Source organism: Gekko japonicus, unplaced genomic scaffold (genome assembly GCF_001447785.1).
Source record: "Gekko japonicus isolate JY-2015 unplaced genomic scaffold, Gekko_japonicus_V1.1 scaffold689, whole genome shotgun sequence".
NCBI lineage: Eukaryota > Metazoa > Chordata > Lepidosauria > Squamata > Gekkonidae > Gekko > Gekko japonicus.
In genome coordinates this window covers 218,158-236,423 of record NW_015174862.1, presented here as the reverse complement: position 1 = coordinate 236,423, position 18,266 = coordinate 218,158, and the positions used below count along the sequence as shown (strand labels likewise).

Below are 18,266 nucleotides of genomic sequence, written 5' to 3'. Positions count from 1 at the left end.
TCAGTAATTCTTCAGTTTAGCAGAGTAGCTGTTAGAATGCTGGACTGAGAAGAACCAGGTTCAAATCCTAATTCAACCGTGAAGTTCACTGGGCATGCTTGAATCAGTCACTCTCCCTTCAGCCCGGCCTCTTCACGAGACCGCTGAAGATAAAACAGAGGAGAACGATATATGATACACTGAGTTCCCCAGAGGAGGGGAGAACAAGAATGAAGCAGAGAGACTGTCCCCAAATCTGTTATGCAGCTTTAATGCACATTCAATGGGAGGTCTTCAATGGGAAGTCTTCAAAACGCTATACCAGGAGGACTGCATTGCCCTAGAAGAAAAAACTCCATGATTTAAGTGTGTTTGTATATTGTTTACTGTATCTGATGGAACCCACCCTGAGCCTGCTACGCAGGGAGGGCAGGATTCAAATCCAATAAAATAAATACTATTGCCTTTCTCATAGCAGTAAAATAACACAGCTCTGTATCTATCCAAGTATCCAGTGCATTCATGGAGTACTGCTGAATAGTGCGTAGACCAGAGTGTGAGCACTAATTAATATGCTTACTGGGTTTGATGTCCAAGTGCACCAGGCCGGAGGCGTGAATAAATTTCAGCCCCATGGACACCTGCAGCAGGATCTCCTTCAGCTCCGGTTCCTTCAGATAATCTGCAGTCTTTGCCTTTTCCAAAAGCACATCCCCAGAGCCCCCCCCCGGGGGGGGGGGGGAGACCAGAGTACATAGAAAAAGGTGCTCCTTGTATACTTTTTCAGCCCCTTCCTTTCTTCCTCCCTCATTAGATGGTCTTCCTTAATAGCTACTATACACAATGCTGGGAGCCCCATGGAGCACCCTAAATCTTCTTCTCCCTCACTTCAGCGGGCAGGCAAGCCCCCATTTGGAACAGGTGGGCAGGGTTAAGTTTCTCCCTGTGTCATTTCCCCCAAACATAAAATGCTTAAGTCTGTACTCTAAGTGAAACTGAATTATTCAAGAGGGGATTTCCAGGCAGGCAATAGACTTGCACTGTATGATTCACAAAATTACTTAGAAAAAATTATTAGGGACTGTGGTCTATAAACTAGGATCCTACTATGGAATTTTGCATAATTTAATGTGTCATTTTAATACTAATGCTTTGCTTCAGTTCTCTTTTTAGATTCCTAGTTGGTTCCACAAACTTAATCCTATTGCATTGTTTATTGAATGTCCCATCCATCAATTCTATTGACTCCCTCAGTGTAACTCACTTTGACTCCAAGTGAGAAAAGGAGACTATTCACAACATAAATAAAGAAAAATAAGTCTGCTAAGAAAGCCTGGGGGACCTACTGGAGGCCCCTGCTTTTAGGGGCCTGGATCCACCGCCGACCAGTTGCCTGGCAGGAGAAGTCCCACCCCCAAAGAGGGATGTCACTGTGCAACATCCCTGATGCGATGACATCACTCAGATGATGTCACCCAACGCGATGATGTTACCCGCTGTCGGGTGGGTTGATGGTCTAGTTTTTGGGCAAACTCTATGGTTTTGAAGGCAAAAAAAAAAGGTTTTGCCCAAAAACTAGAGGGTCACCCTTGTCATCAGTGAGATGATAACATCACTTCTGGGTGACGTCATTGTGCCGTACACATGAATAGAACATCCTGGAGAGGACCCAGGAGCCCCCTTTCTGCTGGCCAGGTAGGACCTGGCAACCCTGTGGAGGGAAGAGGCCATTAAGCTTTCCAGTGTGCTTGCTACTCAATGTACGTTTACATTATGGACTCTGGACCGTTCTGTTAAAATTTCCCATGTGGAAGTCACTTGTGTAGGGATTTTTGTAGGGAAGTGTGAGCTGCTACATGGGGTGCAAGTCATTTTATTTTATTTAAAATATCAACACTCTGGTTTCCCGTAATTATTTGTGTTCTAACCACTTGAACATTAAAGTGATCCAACAGCAGCCAGGAATAGTATACTGGAAGAGTGTCTGAGTCAGCAAAATCAAGCAAAACCAGGTTTCTGAACAGAATTCATACCAAGGGCAAGGGAAGGTAGTCTTGCCCTGGTGCCTACATGATAACATCTCTGTGGAAGATGTTCCAGATATATGGCACCACCATTCAGTGGCTCCATTTATGGCCAACACCCAGATCACCTTGAAAGCTCAGGGGAGCTTTAAAAAAATGCACCTCCAATGACAAGAAAATTGATGTGTGAAACCTCTGAGAATACTTGAATGATCCCTGCCCATAGACATCGCACAAACTCCTGTGAGAACCTGAGCAACTGGCCTGAAGTGTGGCGATTCAAACATGGCCAAGACCTCAACCTCATGCCTATTTTTGTTCCCATTAGTTATGGCATGAAGAGATTTAGACTAGTAGTAAGCAACAGAATGGTGAGTAAACCTGGTCTTCAGGAATGTCATGCTCCTGGCGGGCAACATACGCATGTATAGGCAACAAATGCACATGAGGGAATCAAAAACTTTGCGTAGACTTAAAGCTTCAGTTACTGAGGAGCAAAGCTCTTTGGGACCAACTTCTCACCATTGCAGTGTTCATTCTGAATGATCATGTGATCATCTTCTGCCCAAGCAGAATAGTAGCGTACCACGTGGGGGTGATGACCAAGCACTGCATGGGCATAGACTTCCCGCAAAGCCATTTGCCTGGAGACCGACAGAAAGAAGAAGACCGCTGTTGTAATTATGATGTTAAGAAACACGTAATTTCGGTTCTAGATCATCAAGCAGGAGGTACAGAAAGGCCAGCTTTGAGACCCAAGAGGAAGGGCAATATTTTACGTAAACAATTTATTAGCCACTTTTTAAAAAACAGAACTCAAGGCAGCTTACAGCAAAGATAAAACGCGTAACACATTAAAAAAAAAACAGAGTTGCACTTACCTGTAACTTTTGTTAATTGACGTCTGATCTGCAGACACACAATGGGACTGCGTCTCTACAGGCTGGCTGTAGACATTTTTTTCTAGCTTAAAAACTCTAAAGAGGGAGTGCCCTACCCCTTTCAGAGCCAGTGAATACATGGGATTTCCCACCCAATGCGTCACATGCTCTGACAGAGGGCTCCCCCTTCCTTCACAGTTTCTGCTAAGCTGCCACAAGCCCCCCTTTCATGGCACCACAGGCCCTGTGAGAGCTCACAATGGGGCGGGGGGAGGGGATGTGTGTCTGCACAGAAGTTGTCGATGAACAACAGTTACAGGTAAGTGCAACTCTGTTTTCATCATCCCTCTTCTCATGCAGCCCCACATTGGGACCATTAGCGAGCTACTCACCAGAGGAAGGGGGGTGAGTCTCTCACTGGAACAGCGCTTGCAGAATAGCCTTGCCCACATCTGCCTCTTTTCTCGCCTGAAGATCTAAAGCATAAAGCTTCACGAATGTCTCCTCTGTCAACCAAATTGCTGCCCTGCAGATGTCCAGAAGGGGAACTCGTTGAGGAAATGAGCCAGACGATCCCTGCGCTCAGGTGGAGTGTGTTTTCACGTCAAGAGGATGCTGCTCCCCAGACGCCCCACAGAGCAGGAACGTGTGGCCTCCGCCACCCATCTGGACACAGACTGGGCTGAAGCAGCCTTTCCCTTCTTGGGACCCCAGTAATAAATAAATAATGCTTTGTCCTTATGAAACAGTTTGGTTCTTTCTAAACAGTAAAGGAGGGCCCTCCTAACATCCGTCCCTGAGCTCAGGGTAGGGAAAAATACTGGTAGGACCACTTCTTGTGCTAGATGGAATTTGGAAACTACTTTGGGCAGGAGGTCTAGACTCGGGTGTAAAACAACCCACCCACTGAATACCTTAAGACAAGGCAGATCTACTTTAGGTGCTGCCACTTCACTGACCCTTCTGGATGAGGTAATTGCCACTAAAACCACTACCTTCCTCAAGAGTAATGCTAAGGAGTAGAGGCCATAGGTCCAAGAGGAGGATTAATCAGTTTAGCTAACACAATGACCACTGTGGGACAATATGGGGTGTAGGTGCTGAGCTAATCTGTGAGAAAACACAGTAGTCCCTTGCACATCCTCATGAAACACAGCAATAGCCACCAGGTGGTTTTAACTGAAGACACTGCCAAACCATCCTGTGCTAGCAAGAGCAGGTATTCCAAAACAGACGACAATGAGCAGGTAAAAGGGCATTCCCCTCTAGTGGACGTCCGGGACCAGGACTCAAATTGAGTCCACTTCCTGCCATAGGAATACCGAGTTGAGGGTTTACAGGCCTGAAGCAAGATAACTTGTACCCTTTGGGAGAAGGAGCTTCCTATGGCTGGATCTTCCATGCCATCAGTGTAGCCTTGCCACATCGCACTGCAGTAAGGGACCATGCATCAACAGATCTGGGGCTGGGGGAAATGGTATGTAGTCCTGCCCGTTAGGCGTAGCAGCTCTCAGAACCAGATCTGGTGGGGCCAGAAGGGAGCTGCTAGGATATGATCCATCCAATTGGCTTGTATTTTTCCTATAACCTTGTTCAGAAGAGGGAAGGGAGGGAATGCACAGAAGAGTGCTCCTGACCAAGGGAACTAGAATGCATCCTCCAGTGAACTTGGATTGCTGCCTGCCAGGGAGCAGAACTCTGGTGCTTTCCTGGACTCAGCTGTGGCAAACAAGTCCACCCGAGGAGACCCCCAGGTATCGAAATCATCTTGGTATATTTCTCCTGGATAGACCATTCGTAATTGGTCTGATAGACCCTGACTAGGTTGTCTGGTTCTGTATTTAAAGACCCCACTATATGCATGGCCTTGGGCAGGGACCCAATATCCATAGATCTCCCATGCTGCTATTGCTTCTAAGCAAAGCCTCCTGGAACCCATGCCTCCTTGTTTTTTGAAGCAGTATACTGTTGCGGTGTTGTCCATTTGAATCAGCACCCTCTTGTTTTTGAGAATATCTGAAAATGAAATAAGGGCAAGTCTCACCGCATGAAGCTCCAGGACATTATTATGGGGGTACTTTGCATCAAAGGCTACCTGCCCTGTAATGAAAAACCCTCACAATGGGCACCCCAACCCGATAAGGAATTAATTGCTTCATATGGAATAAATTTAGCCAGGGACTTGGATTCATTGGGCAATTTGTCTAAGTACTGGGAAAGGCTCTCCGAAAGGAAAAGTTGGTAGCCTCCCACAATTACTTGATAATTTACAACTTGGAAATGAAGAGGAAGAGGAGGAGATTGGATTTATGCCCCACCCTTCACTCTGAGTCTCAGAGTGGTTTACAAACTCCTTCCCCTTCCCCTCCCCACAACAGACACCCTATGAGGTTGATGGGGCTGAGAGAGCTTTTTCAAGAACTACCTTTTCAAGGACAGCTCTGACAGAACTATGGCTTGCCCAAGGTCATTCAGCAGCTGCAAGTGGAGGAGTGGGGAATCAAACCCAGTTCTCCCAGATTAGAGTCCATGCACTTAACCACTACACCAAGCTACACCAGATGACACATAAAATTTCCTCCCCAACGTGTCCAGACAGTGGCTTTCTCTGTCGACTGGGGATTAATGCTGGCTGAATCATTGGCATGCCTGCAAGTCCTCTGTGACCAAAGAGGATGGTGGTGGGTATATGGACAAAAACTCACATGAGTCCTGTTTTACACATTCTTGATCTTACGAGGTGTAGCCTGGATTGAGGCTGGTTTCTGCCAGATTGGAACTGTGAGGTCAGATAGGCCCCTCTAAGATTGGAAGAGCCACTATTCCTGGAGTCTACTCAGAATCCTGTCTTTCAGACCGTTGCCTGAAGTGGAGACATCAGTATCAAGGGCTTGCACCATTCTCACCATCTGTTCTCTATAGAGCCAAAGGTCTTTGCTAGGGGATACTGGAGTTGGATCCCGCACAGTATCATCGGGTGACGGATCTGAAGCACTCTTGGAGTTATAACAAGGTGCTACAGAGACCTCTTCCTCTGGTGCATGGTATGAGGATCAGAACGGAACCTGTGTGGAGCAGGCCTCCATGTAACCCGTTGCATTCGGGTCACACTCCTCCAGAATCTGAAGGTGATGCCCAGACCATTTATTCAAGTAGGATGGCTACATATAGTAAGCATGCTGGGGAGGGCCCACTGGTTGCCAAGATAAGGGAGGTCCAGATTCCAATGGAACCAGTTGTCCCGCACGGATGCTAGGTCAGTCGTCATTTGCATCCATAAAAGAAGCAGTGAAGGAGGCTAGATGAGGTGACCGGGTCCATGGGGGAACCAGGATGACATCTTGGTCTGCTTCTGGACCCTTAGAAGGCTTAATAAGCCATACTGACCTGGACACAGGCTCGATTTTCTCCTGATAATTTGATTTCTTATGGTTCTTCACAGGAGGTTCCGAATGCAGTCAGGCCTTAGCCTAAAGTTCTGGAGAGGGCGAACACCAGTACCTAGATTCTGCCTCTGGGGCAACCAAAGTGGCCCTCTTTGGAGGGATCGAAGGCATCCTGATAGTCGGACCCACAGGATCCGTATGGACCGATGGGGGCCCACAACGGGTTTCAGTAGTTAAGGTCGGGGGAAGCAGACCCAAGACAGTCGGACCTGAACTTGGAATCACTCTGGGCAGAGCCGAGGAGGCCAAACCCTTCTCCCATAGCTCATCTTTCAGTCTAGAGGCCCTATCCAACTGAGCCTTTGGGGTAAAGTGCTGGCAAACTGGGCAAGCTCCAACATTAAGCACAAGAGGCAAAGCTCATGCTCATCGCTGTGTGTCATTTTCATTCCACATTTGGAACGGGAGAGCTCATCTACAACTGGGACTGCCTTCTACCAGATAGACTCTCAAAGGCATGAAAAACAATTCTTCGAAGGAGAAAGAGGAGTCTATTTTGTCTATAACGACAACAAACATCAATGGAGCACACTAGAAAGCTTCTTGTCCTCATGGCGGCAAAAATGGAACTGAGGGAAGGGAGTGCCCGTCATCAGAGTATGTGACATGTTGTTGGGCAGGGAATCCCGTCCACGTGCTGGCTCCGAAACGGGTGGGTTGCCCCCAGTGTTCCCTCTAAGCTGAGTTAGTGTGAGCTAGCTCAGGTTTTTTTAGCCTCCAGCTCACACATTTTTGTCTTAGCTCAGGAAGGAGGGCTCCAGAGCATACTAATTTATGCAGCAGCCAAATCACTCGCTCACAACTTTAATGCCAGTAGCTCACACAGTAGAATTTTTGCTCACAAGACTCCACAGCTTAGAGGGAACATTGGTTGCCCCCTCTGTGGAGTTCTTAAGCTAGAAAGAAAATGTCCACAGCCGGCTTGTGCAGGCACAGTCCCAATGTGGGGCTGCTTGAAAAGACAGATGAACATAAAAACCAAAACCTAGAAGTAAAACTCAGGTCTGCTAATAAACTAAACCAGATGCAGTCCTAAATAAAAAACCATCTTTAACTGCCTCCTAAAGATTGAAGGTGGGGGTGGGGCCAGGCAGAACTCCCTGGGGAGGTTGTTCCATAACCGTGGGGCTGCCACCAAAAAGACCTTCTCTCATGTACTCACCAAACTTCTTTGACTGATGGGACAGCCAGGAGGGCCTCTCCCTGTGATCTTAATCCCTGGGCAGGGACATATGGGAGAAGGTGGGGCAATGATACTGGGTTGCTATGATGGCTTACAAATATGTTTTCCTTTCACATTATACTTCCCAGCACCAACCTCAACATATCCTTCGTCTACATATAGCTTGCTTCAATGTGCATTTTATGTCAAAATACAGGATCTCTTAATTAGCCCTGTTTTGCATAACAGGTCTAGCCTCCCAGAAGTAAGGCTTGTTTCCCTTCTCCTTATCAGATCAGTGTTCCCATATTACCCACTCTGTAGAGAGGTTTCTTCTGATTGCTGTGAGGATCAGGGAATATAACAGTGATGGCGAACCTTTTAGAGACCGAGTGCCCAAACTGCGAGCCAAAACCCACTTATTTATCGCAAAGTGCCAACGGCAATTTAACCTGAATACTGAGGTTTTACTTTAGGAAAAACAACTCATACATTAACTTAAGATGATCCAAACAAAGGAAGGAAAGCAATCCCAAATGCTTTTATTTACTTAACATTATTTGGCAGAGAATTCGACACTTTAATGATGGTCTGGGCCTGGCTGGGGCGATGGCACGTGTGCCCTCAGAGAGGGCTCTGAGTGCCACCTCTGGCACCCGTGCCATAGGTTCGCCACCACTGGAATATAAGATTAAAGTTCTGGAGAGATGATTGATTTTGATTGTACGTTTAAATACTGGTTATGTTTGATTTTAACTTATGCCAGTAAAGGGACTGACTGACCGACATATAGCTGATGTAGTGTTTAGAGTGCTAGACTAGGTGATGGGAGATCCAGGTTCAAACGGCACTCTGACGTGAATGTTGCTGGGTGACACTGGAGGACCAATTAGCCACTGCCCTGAGCTCCTTGGAGGAAGTGTGGAATAAAATTCCACTAAGCTGATAAATAACTAGCTAGACAGCATAATAGGGTCAAACTATCAGTAATGTGGAACAGTGGGAATTAGAAGTGTTAACTCCCCTCCTCTCCCGCATCATAAGGGCCAGATTACACATCTGAACTTCTGCATGGGTCTGAAAAAGCCTCAGGTCACTAGAACGTATCCCGAATAGCTACCACTTCCACCAGCACAATATTTTTGTCATTACATAAAGGTGCAATTTCTTTCTCGACTGTTCACTTACTCATCCGAGGATCCAGCAAGAGGTCTCTTCGAGCGCTTGATAGCGTAGACGCATCCGTCCAACCTTTTGATGCACTTGTATACAGAGCCAAACTCCCCCACACCAATTTTTTCCAGCTCCAGGAACTCCTTCTTGTAGCGGGACACCATGTTGTTGTCACGCAAGAGAAACCTCTAGAGAGCAGGTGAGAAAAACCCACACAAGCTGGAGAACAGACTGTGGACTAAGGATGGAGAAGAACTTGGAGAGGCCTCAGATGACAAACCCTGAATACAAGGTCCTGCATAGTTAAGACTTGTTATTTTGACAGGCACACAAACAAAAGCCACATCAGCTTTGTTTTTAGGGGATGGGTTGTGTCTCAGCAGCACAGCATCTGCTTGGGATATCTTTTCTTGCTTCCCCATCCGGTTTAGATCAGGCCCACATTATAATGGGAGGTGGGATTTAACCCTCCCCCCCCCCCCCCCCCCCCTTCTATAATTCAAATTGGGCCTCAGTAACTGATACTTGGGGACGAACATACAGGCAGTTGATGTTTTCCTACAAAATAACCAACAGCAACTGTGTACAGGGGAGATCTGGAAAATGGCCTGATCTGAATAGGGGAAGAGCCATTATTCAAAAACAGCAAAATGCTCTCAAGATATGATCCCAAATGTTGTCTGGCTTGACACGCAATTTCAGATGCTCACTGTCACAGCAGAATCCAAACTTATTAAGTAAAGAGCCACACTAGGCACCCAAACCAACTCGAGGTTATATTCATTTCCATGAGGGACAGAAAGTTGGTTTGGGAACATATGTAGTACTGCCAAGTGGGGGCGGGGGGCGGGTAAACCCCCACTTTGGAGGCCCAATTTCCACCGCTGCGGAATTGGCGACATCGGTCATGTTGAGGGCGTGGCCCCGATCGTCGGAGGGAAAACTCTATGGTTTTCCCTCCGACGATCAGGGCCACGCCCTCAACATGATCGATGTCGCACGTCACTTGTGACGTGCTGGTGGCGTGCGCACACATGCCGGGATGGCTCCTGGAGCCCAGCAAGGCTCCTCCACCAGTACGTTCTTTACACTTGGCAACCCTACATGTATGCCACCTACAAAGGTCAAGAGAGGCCCAGGCCACTTCCATTTTTGAGGGCCCCCTCCAGTAAATTAAAAAACGAAGACATGCAAAAAACAATGATACAAAATTAGTAGTATTACATTTCAACTGTTTACATTTAATACAATAAGAAAAAAAGAACATTGTAAGACTTTGTAATAAATGTTCCCATTTTTATTTAACATGTGATTCAACATCAAAAGTGTAAATTTGAGGGGGCCCCGAGAATGTGAGGCCCAGGTCAAATGGTCCTGCTGCCCCCCCCCCCCCCACGCGCCTACACTGGCCTCTCTCATGCCATATTGTTTCCTGCAGCTACTAGCTAGTTCTTGCATGAAAGCGGTACCCTATACAAGTCACACTTCGGTATCAGTTTTGTTTCCCACCAGAAGAGGGCGATGCCGTTTCATTTCCTTAAAAGTTGCTACTGAAGATCAAAAACCCATTTCGTTAGCACTACTGATCGTGCTCGGATTCATGGAGGTGGAGGCAAATCATCAACCAGAACACACGGACAGACAGCAGGGGATATATGCCTAATGATCAGTAAAGTCCTTTGCTTTATCCCCCACAAAAATCTTTAAAGAGAACATTTGTCTTTAGTAGACATTCAGTTAGAGTCTTTTTTTCCTTATTTGACCTCAGATAACTAAAGTACAGTCAACTGCAGCAAAGAACAATAGCACCTAGTAAGGGGGAAATACTAAACTGTATAGGCCCACCTAGGATTGTACCACAGCAAAACAGTGTCTGGGATGTGTCTGTCTGAATTGTCCCCCTTCCACATTAAAAAAAAAAATCCTTCGAAAGCCCAGCAGGTTCAGGAGGAGTATTCTGCCCCAGCTTCATTCTTATCTTGCTCTAACTCTCTTTCTTCACATACCACAAGTTTTATAAATGGCAGGAAACATTCAAACATATGGTCCTCCACTGGCACTCTGAAGTGGTACAGTCCCACAAGGGTCTTATCACATGCTTCTCCAGAGCAGGCCAATCAGCTCTCAGCATCAGCTTGAACATCACTAGCAAAAAAACCTGTCTCCTTATTGCAGTAGAATTCGGGGGAGAATCCCCCCCTGGCTCATGCCACTTTAGGGCTGACCTACATAAACAAATTGGATTGAATATCCCAACTTTGTTATTTTTTACTTAAAGCAGCTGAATAGGGGTGGAGGTGGGGAAAATTGGCTTTGGATTTGCTTGCAATGCACTCAGTAAAGTTGCCACCTCCAGGCTGGGAAATTCCTGAAGATCTGCCGGGGAGCCTAGGGAGTAGTCTTGCCAGCTCCAGATTCAAAATACCTGGAAGTTTGGGGGGGGTGGAGCCCGGGTTTGGGGCATAGAGTCCACCTTCCAAAGTGGCCATGTTCTCCAGGTGAACTGGTCTCTGTCTCCTGGAGCTCAGTTGTAATGGTTGGAGATCTCCAGCCACCACCTGGAGGTTGGTAACCCTACTAGGGAGGGTGGGGTTTGCAGAGGGGTGGGACCCGAGAGAGGTATAATGCCACAGCATCCACACCCCAGAGCTGCCATTTTCTCCAGAACTGAGCTCTGTTGTTTGGAGAGGAGTTGTAATTCTGGCATATTGCCAGGCCCTGCCCGGAGGTTGGCAACTGTACTACTCAGTGAGGGCCCACCTTCACCCTTCCCTTCCCACTCAACATTCTTCAAGCTATAATTATGGTCTCGGAAAGTATACTATTTCCCCCCTAATGGCTTTGGGGCTCCTTACCCAAGTCTGTGTAAGAGCTTTGAACCAGAGGCCTCTGTGGAGTCTTGTGAGCAAAAATTCTGCTTTGTGAGCTCCTGGCATTCAAGTATTGAGCGAGCGATTTGGCTACTGCATACATTACTTTGCTCTGGAGCCATCCTTGAGCTAAGGCAAAAATCTGTGAGCCGGAGGCTAAAAAACTGTGAGCTCGCTCACACGAACTCAGCTTAGAGGGAACACTGGTTGCCAGGTTTGGGTGGAAAATACCTGGAGACTTTGGGGGTGGATCCGGTAGAGGGTGGGGTTTGGGGAGGGGAGGGGCCTCAGCATGGTACAATGCCATAGAGTCCACCCTCCAAGCCAGCCATTTTCTCCAGGGGAATGGAATTCAGTCATTTGGAGATCAACTATAATTCTGAGAGATCTCCAGGCCCCACCTGGAGGTTGGCAACCCTATGCCAAGACCTTCATGGGCCCTACCTGCTACAAGGGCACTTTTAAACACCTTCACATCTTCCAGCTATACTTCCCGGCATAAGTTACACTCCTCAGATAGCCTCCTCCAGGTGGCCACTTAGGAGTGTCAATTAGGTCACAGGCTTTATGATCTGTGATAGGTTCATTCCTCTGGAATGGCCTCCCTGAGTGGTCCTGGGGGGGGGGCACCTTCACCTGCCACGTTCAGGAAAGTGTCTAAGACTGTCTTGTTCCAGAGGGCATTTGCTGGAAGGTAAACTGTGAGTGCTGGCTGTTAACTGTTTTAATTGTGTATTGATTTTCACTTGTTGCCAGACACTGATGCTTTTTGTGTCCTTTCCGTTTTCACTGTTTTGTTAGCTGCCTTGAGTCTGAGGAGACAAGTAGGACATAAATATTTTAAATAAGCCATACCAGCCTGCCTAATAAGGGTGTCGTATTTATGTATTTACTTCATTTATACCTCACCCTTTCCCCACTGGGGGACAAAAAGCAGCTGCTCCATACTGCATATGTATGTAAAGCCCCTAAACAGAAAGGGCTCCATATTACTGGGAAGCCACTGGTGAGGTGAGAGGCCTTGGCACCACATTCTGGTTTTGCACATTTTCTCCTGGCTTCAGTACTCTTACCTTGACTGGCACCCCCTGCTCCACTCGGCTCCCTCTTTGGCCGGGATCCTCCCTAAAAGCAATACATTTAATCACCCAAAATCACATCTCAGAGCGGTCGGTCCCCCGACTTCAGTTTCACCTTTTAAATTTTTAAACACCAACTTCAGGAAGCGCTCACGCCTCATGAAGTATTTATGGCGTACATCCAAGAGTATGCAGAACACAAGAAAATTCATTCCAAGACCACGGAGCCTGCCACCCTGAATTTTGAAAGCCATATTGTAGTCTAGAGACATTATTTTTCTCAAATCCATTCACAAGTTCTTCCTTTAGGAAAGCCGTAATGCAACGTTTCGACACATGAAATCTAAGGCTCCTAAACTGGCATGGAACGGGGGTTTTACGGACTGATGTGTACAGAGCCTCTTTTCTCCTGTGTGTGCAGAAAGTCCAGCCACTGGAAAAATAGCTTCTCGATTGCACTTCAGCATAGACACTGGTGTTGTTTTTTTAAAAAGTAAACAGGCTAGCCCAATCTTGTCAGATCTTGGAAGCTAAGCAGGGCTGGCCCTAGTTAGTACTTAGATGGGAGACTACCTGGGCTGGTTTGGCATAGTGGTCAGAGAGCATCAGACCAGGATGAGGGACGACCGAGTCTGAATCCCTTTCTCAACCATGAAAGCCTTCCAGGTAGGGTTGCCAGGTCAGGCTTGGAAAACACCTGGAGACTTCGGGAGTGGATCCAGGAGAGGGTGGGGTTTGGGGAGGGGAGGGGAGGAGCCTCAGCCTGGTACAATGCCATAGAGTCCACCCTTCAAAGCAGCCATTTTCTCCAGGGGAGCTGATCTCTGTCAGCTGGGGATCAGTGGTAAAAGCGGGAGATCTCCAAGCCCCACCTGATGGCTGGCAACCCTACTGCCAGGTGTGCTTGGGCCTGTCACAATCTCTGAGCCCAGCCTACTCTCACAGGGTTGTCATTGTGAGGATTAAGTAGAGGAGGAGGGAACAATGCGAAAAGTCACTGTAAGTCCCTGATAAGGGAGAAAATGAGATATAAATAAAGAATCTCTCTATATAATAATTCTCTGTTGGTGGTGGCACGCTGAACATTCCACACGGCGCAAACAGCCTTTGGCTCCGTGATCTGTCACTCAGAAGCTGTCCCTATCCACTGGCTGCATTGCCTGAGTCTTGCCTCCAACATTCTAAACAGTTTGCTGTTCCTCTCCCCCCATAGCCAGTCAGAACACAGAGGTTATTTGCATATGTGGCCTGATTGGCCTTTGCCTCAGAGTACAGAGGTTGTTAGAGGCCTTTGCCTCTAACATTCTAAACAGTTTTCTGTTGTTGTTCTGAGGTAAAATGTGTTCTGAGGTACCCTTAATGCCTGTTGGGAGAAACCGTTGTTGCCAATCTCCAGGTGAGGGCTGAAGATCACTCAGAATTACAACTGCTTTCCAGATGGCAGAGATCAGTTCCCCTGGAGAAAATGGTGGACTCTGTGTCCTTATATCCTGCTGACACGGCACCCATATGACAGCCAATGTGACTTAGCCATCAGGGCTTCAGCTATTAAAACTGATGTCCAGATGACAAGAGTGAGGGGGAAATAAAGGTAGGTTGATGATTGGCTGGGAAGGAGATAGGGTTGCCAACTCCAAGTGGGAAATTCCTGGAAATTTGAGGGATGGAGCCTGGAGAGGGTGAGGTTTCAAGAGGGGTGGGACCTCAGACAGGTACAATGCCATAGACTCCACCCTCCAAACCAGCCATTCCGTTATGAGGAACCATTGTTGCCAATCTCCAGGTGGGGGCTGGAGATCGCTCAGAATTACAACTGTTCTTCAGGTGGCAGAGATCAGTTCCTCTGGAGAAAATGGTGGAGTTGGTGTCATACCCTGCTGAGGTCGCCACAGCAAATTGACCACTGAGTGCCCAAGGCCGGGGCACTCTCCCAGAGCTTCTTTCTAGATCTCGTATTTATTTCCACAACCGGCCTTATTCCTAGTAAGTAAATAAGTAAGGGTTGCTATACAGAGGCAGGCCATGGCAAACTGCCTCTGTTCATGTCTTCCCTTTGAAAACCCTGTGTGGCTGCCATAATTCGGCTGTGACTTGACATAAAAATAAAATAAAATTATACAGTTGGTTTGATCTGGGTGAACTGAAATTTGTGTTTACTTGGGGAAAACATGTTAACAGTTAAAGATGTGCTCAGAAAAACACACGACCCCCTCCCCTTTTTTTCCTTTCAGGCCTTCAGATTGCTAGTTAACATCACTGCACTGATGTTCAGACTTTCAACAAGATGCCTCTTTTGCATCCACTTCTCTACTAAGGAATCCTTCTGTGTTGCAGAGAATTCTGGGAGTATTCTCTAGCGCCCAGAGTCAGTTCATAGGGACAGTTAGGCCTGACAGACCTTGCTGTTGCCATGTTATGACCCAGGAATACACCCAGCAGGAAGGGATAGTGCTTGTATTTTCAGAAGCCTCTATTCAGACACTGCTCCAGGGGTCAGAAGTACATTACTGCTGCCACTGCTCATATAGCGCATCGGCAAGAGGGTTTTCCACATGGCAGGTTTTCCCAGTTTCCTTGCCCCAGTTCTCCAGTGGTTGCAATCTCCCCATCTCAGGTCACTGGAGCATTTAGGGTTTTTTAAAAAATATGTTATTGTTGTTATTGTTGTTATTGTTGTTATTGTTAGCTTTAAAGTTGTCCCCGGTTTATGGTGACCCTATGGGTTTTTCAAGGCAAGAGACATTGAGAAGTGGGTTGCTATTGCCTGCCTCTGTGTTGTGGCCCTGGTATTCCTTGGTGGTCTCCCATCCAAGTACTAGCCAGGGCTAACCCAGCTTAGCTTTCAAGATCTGAGGAGATTGGGCTATCCAGGTCAGTGTTTTTTAAAACTAGCGATTGAATATTGTGATATCAATATAAAAATGTGTGTACCAGATACTTTGAGATCCCCTGTCTCATTAATTTTAAAAAAAAATCTCTGTTGCAGAGATATGCCTTTGCCTTTTACCTCTACAATGGACAGAGCGAGAAGATTCTTTCTTTTTTTTGGCATGGAAATTCTTGGGTTCCCTCAAAACACCATGGGGGGGGGGTCACTTCTTTAAGCATTCAATTTCTTGCCCTCTGCAATATCTTTAGGATATAACTCTTGCAGCTAAAGGTTTTAGAAGGAAAGTTATTGCTATTATGCAAAACTAAGGAACAGGAACATAAATCCCACCCTTCTCCTGTGGAATAGGGGGAAAGACCAAGATACAGGAGAGAGGTAATCCTTGGCTGGGTGCTCCAATAACTATAAATGATGCACAGAGAAGTTAAAGTGCAGCTTTTATTAACTAATTCTGCACCTGCTAAATGCCTCTTTTCTATTAAACAGAAGGCAAAAAGAACTCTTCGGGTTAGTACAACAGTGAATTTCTACCTTCTGGGAACTATTCCATATGGACTTGCCTGCCAGCAGCTTCCTAAACATCATCTACTGCAAAAGATTCCTAGATATGTTTTCGGGTTTGTATTCGATTCCTATGGGGTTTGGGTGAGGGCTACATCTTTTAGTTTCTCATCCTCTCCACAGAGTTGCCAATCTCCAGGTAGGGCCTGGAGATCTCCCAGAATTACAACTGATCTCCAGACTACAGAGGTCAGTTCCCCTGGAAGAAATGGCTGCTTTGGAGAGCAGGCTACAGAGCATTATTTCTTACTGAGGTCATCCCCAAACCACACCATCCCTGTGTTCGACCCCCCAGAACTCCAGGAATTCCCAACCTGGAGCTGGCAACCTTATCTCCACATGAGATGGAAACTTAGAATATATGCATGGCTGCAAGAATTGCAAAGGAAGATCACGCAGGGCTCTTTTTGTAGAAAAAGCCCAGCAGGAACTCATTAGCATAATAGGCAACACCCAACAGCAGGAACTCATTAGCATATTAGGCCACACCCCTGACAGCACAGCTCATTAGCACATTAGGCCGCACCCCCATGTTACCAGAAGTGTGGTTATCCAGCCACACCCACCTTTTGCTTGTTATTCTGTTTACCTTGCTTGTTGTCAAAACCCAGGGCTTTTTTTGTAGCAGGAACTCCTTTGCATGTTAGTCCACACACCGCTAATGTAGCCAATCCTAATGAGTTTCTGCTGTTAGGAGTGGCCTATTATGCTAATGAGTTCCTGCTGGGCATGGCCAACTTGGGAGCCAGCTGGAACTCCGTTCCTGTGCGTTCCTGCCCAAAAATAGCCCTGATCAGTAACAGCATCCCACTCTTCTTAAAAGTACCAGGTCCCATATCACTGACCACCTCACTAAGGCCAGCAAGACCGCTGTGCAGTTCCAGGGTTCCCCAGAATACACGTGTTCAAACGCCACTGGATTATGAAAGCCTATTAACAAAATCCTGCATTTGCAGGAATAATTTTAAAGACTATTTTAACAAAGCACTCACAGCTCCCCTCTGGCTTTCCTCTTGCTGTTGGGATGGAAGACCATCTGCCGATATGATTCTGGTGTAAACGGGTTGATGTTAACCAATGAGGCTGGGACAGGTTCCTCTCGCTCAGCACAAGAAGTTAACCACAAGTTTCTCATCCCTTTGGCGGGGAACTTCCCCACCGGTGAAGGGAAAGCCGTCTTGGTTAAGAGACTCTAGATCAAAAACAAACAGAGTCAGGGGTGAAGGTTGTAGACCAACTGGCTTGCACAAGTGCTCCACTTGCAAAGACCTTAATGAGACCAGCGATGTTTATCATTCTGGAAGTTTACTGTGGGAAGTTGGGAACACTTTATAGACCAAATTAAGCAAACTTTTAGCAACCCTCCAAATGCAGGATACATTACAAAGATAAAGATCTTGTTTCATGCCAAGGCCCACACAACCCACAATCATGTTCCAACAGTTTGAGAAGTCTGCAAATGTTCATGGGGCACTGGTAATCAACCACTCCTACCCCCAAAGCAATGTTCCCTCTAAGCTCCACAGTGTTGTGAGCAGAAATTCTGCCTCATGAGCAATGCTCCCTCTAAGCTGCAGAGTCTTGTGAGTAAAAATTCTACTTTGTGAGCTGCTGGCATTAAAGTTGTGAGCGAGCGATTCAGCTAGTGCATAAATAAGTTTGCTCTGGAGCCATCCTTCCTGAGCTGAGACAATAATCTGTGAGCTGGAGGCTAAAAAACGGTGAGCTAGCTCACACTCACTCATCTTAGAAGAAGAAGAAGAGATTGGATTTATACCCCACCCTTCACTACCCAAAGGTGTCTCAGAGTGGCTTACAAACTCCTTCCCCTTCCCCTCCCCACAACAGACACCCTGTGAGGTAGGTGGGGCTGAGAGAACTCTGACTGCTCTTTTTCAAGAAGAGCTGTGCCAGAGTTATGGCTTGCCCAAGGTCATCCAGCCAGGTGCAAGTGGAGGAGTGGGGAATCAAACCCGGTTCTCCCAGATTGGAGTCCGCGCACTTAACCACTACACCAAACTGGCTCTTAGAGGGAACACTGCTCATGAGCAAAAAAAGCCAGTAGTATTAAACTTGTGAACGAGTCTATATTTGACTATCACGGAAACTGGTTTTTTAGAAGAGTACTTCCATCACCTTGTGAAAATCTCAGAATTCTTTTAAATTATATCTAAACTATATTTTAAGAATAATTTAAACAT

The 18,266-nt window shown here is 46.7% G+C and overlaps 1 protein-coding gene across 1 annotated transcript in view; it reads right to left on the bottom strand.

Moving 5' to 3' along the window:
* Positions 1 to 18,266, bottom strand: part of WEE2 (WEE1 homolog 2 (S. pombe)) — a 37,615-nt gene that overhangs the window by 6,701 nt on the left and 12,648 nt on the right. Inside the window, exons 3-7 of the mRNA XM_015424706.1 lie at positions 17,058 to 17,257; positions 12,609 to 12,660; positions 8,681 to 8,853; positions 2,527 to 2,647; positions 560 to 707 (exon numbers count right to left, since the gene is read on the bottom strand). Coding sequence (XP_015280192.1) covers positions 560 to 707; positions 2,527 to 2,647; positions 8,681 to 8,853; positions 12,609 to 12,660; positions 17,058 to 17,257 — 694 coding nt within the window. The remainder of the gene's footprint in view (positions 1 to 559; positions 708 to 2,526; positions 2,648 to 8,680; positions 8,854 to 12,608; positions 12,661 to 17,057; positions 17,258 to 18,266) is intronic.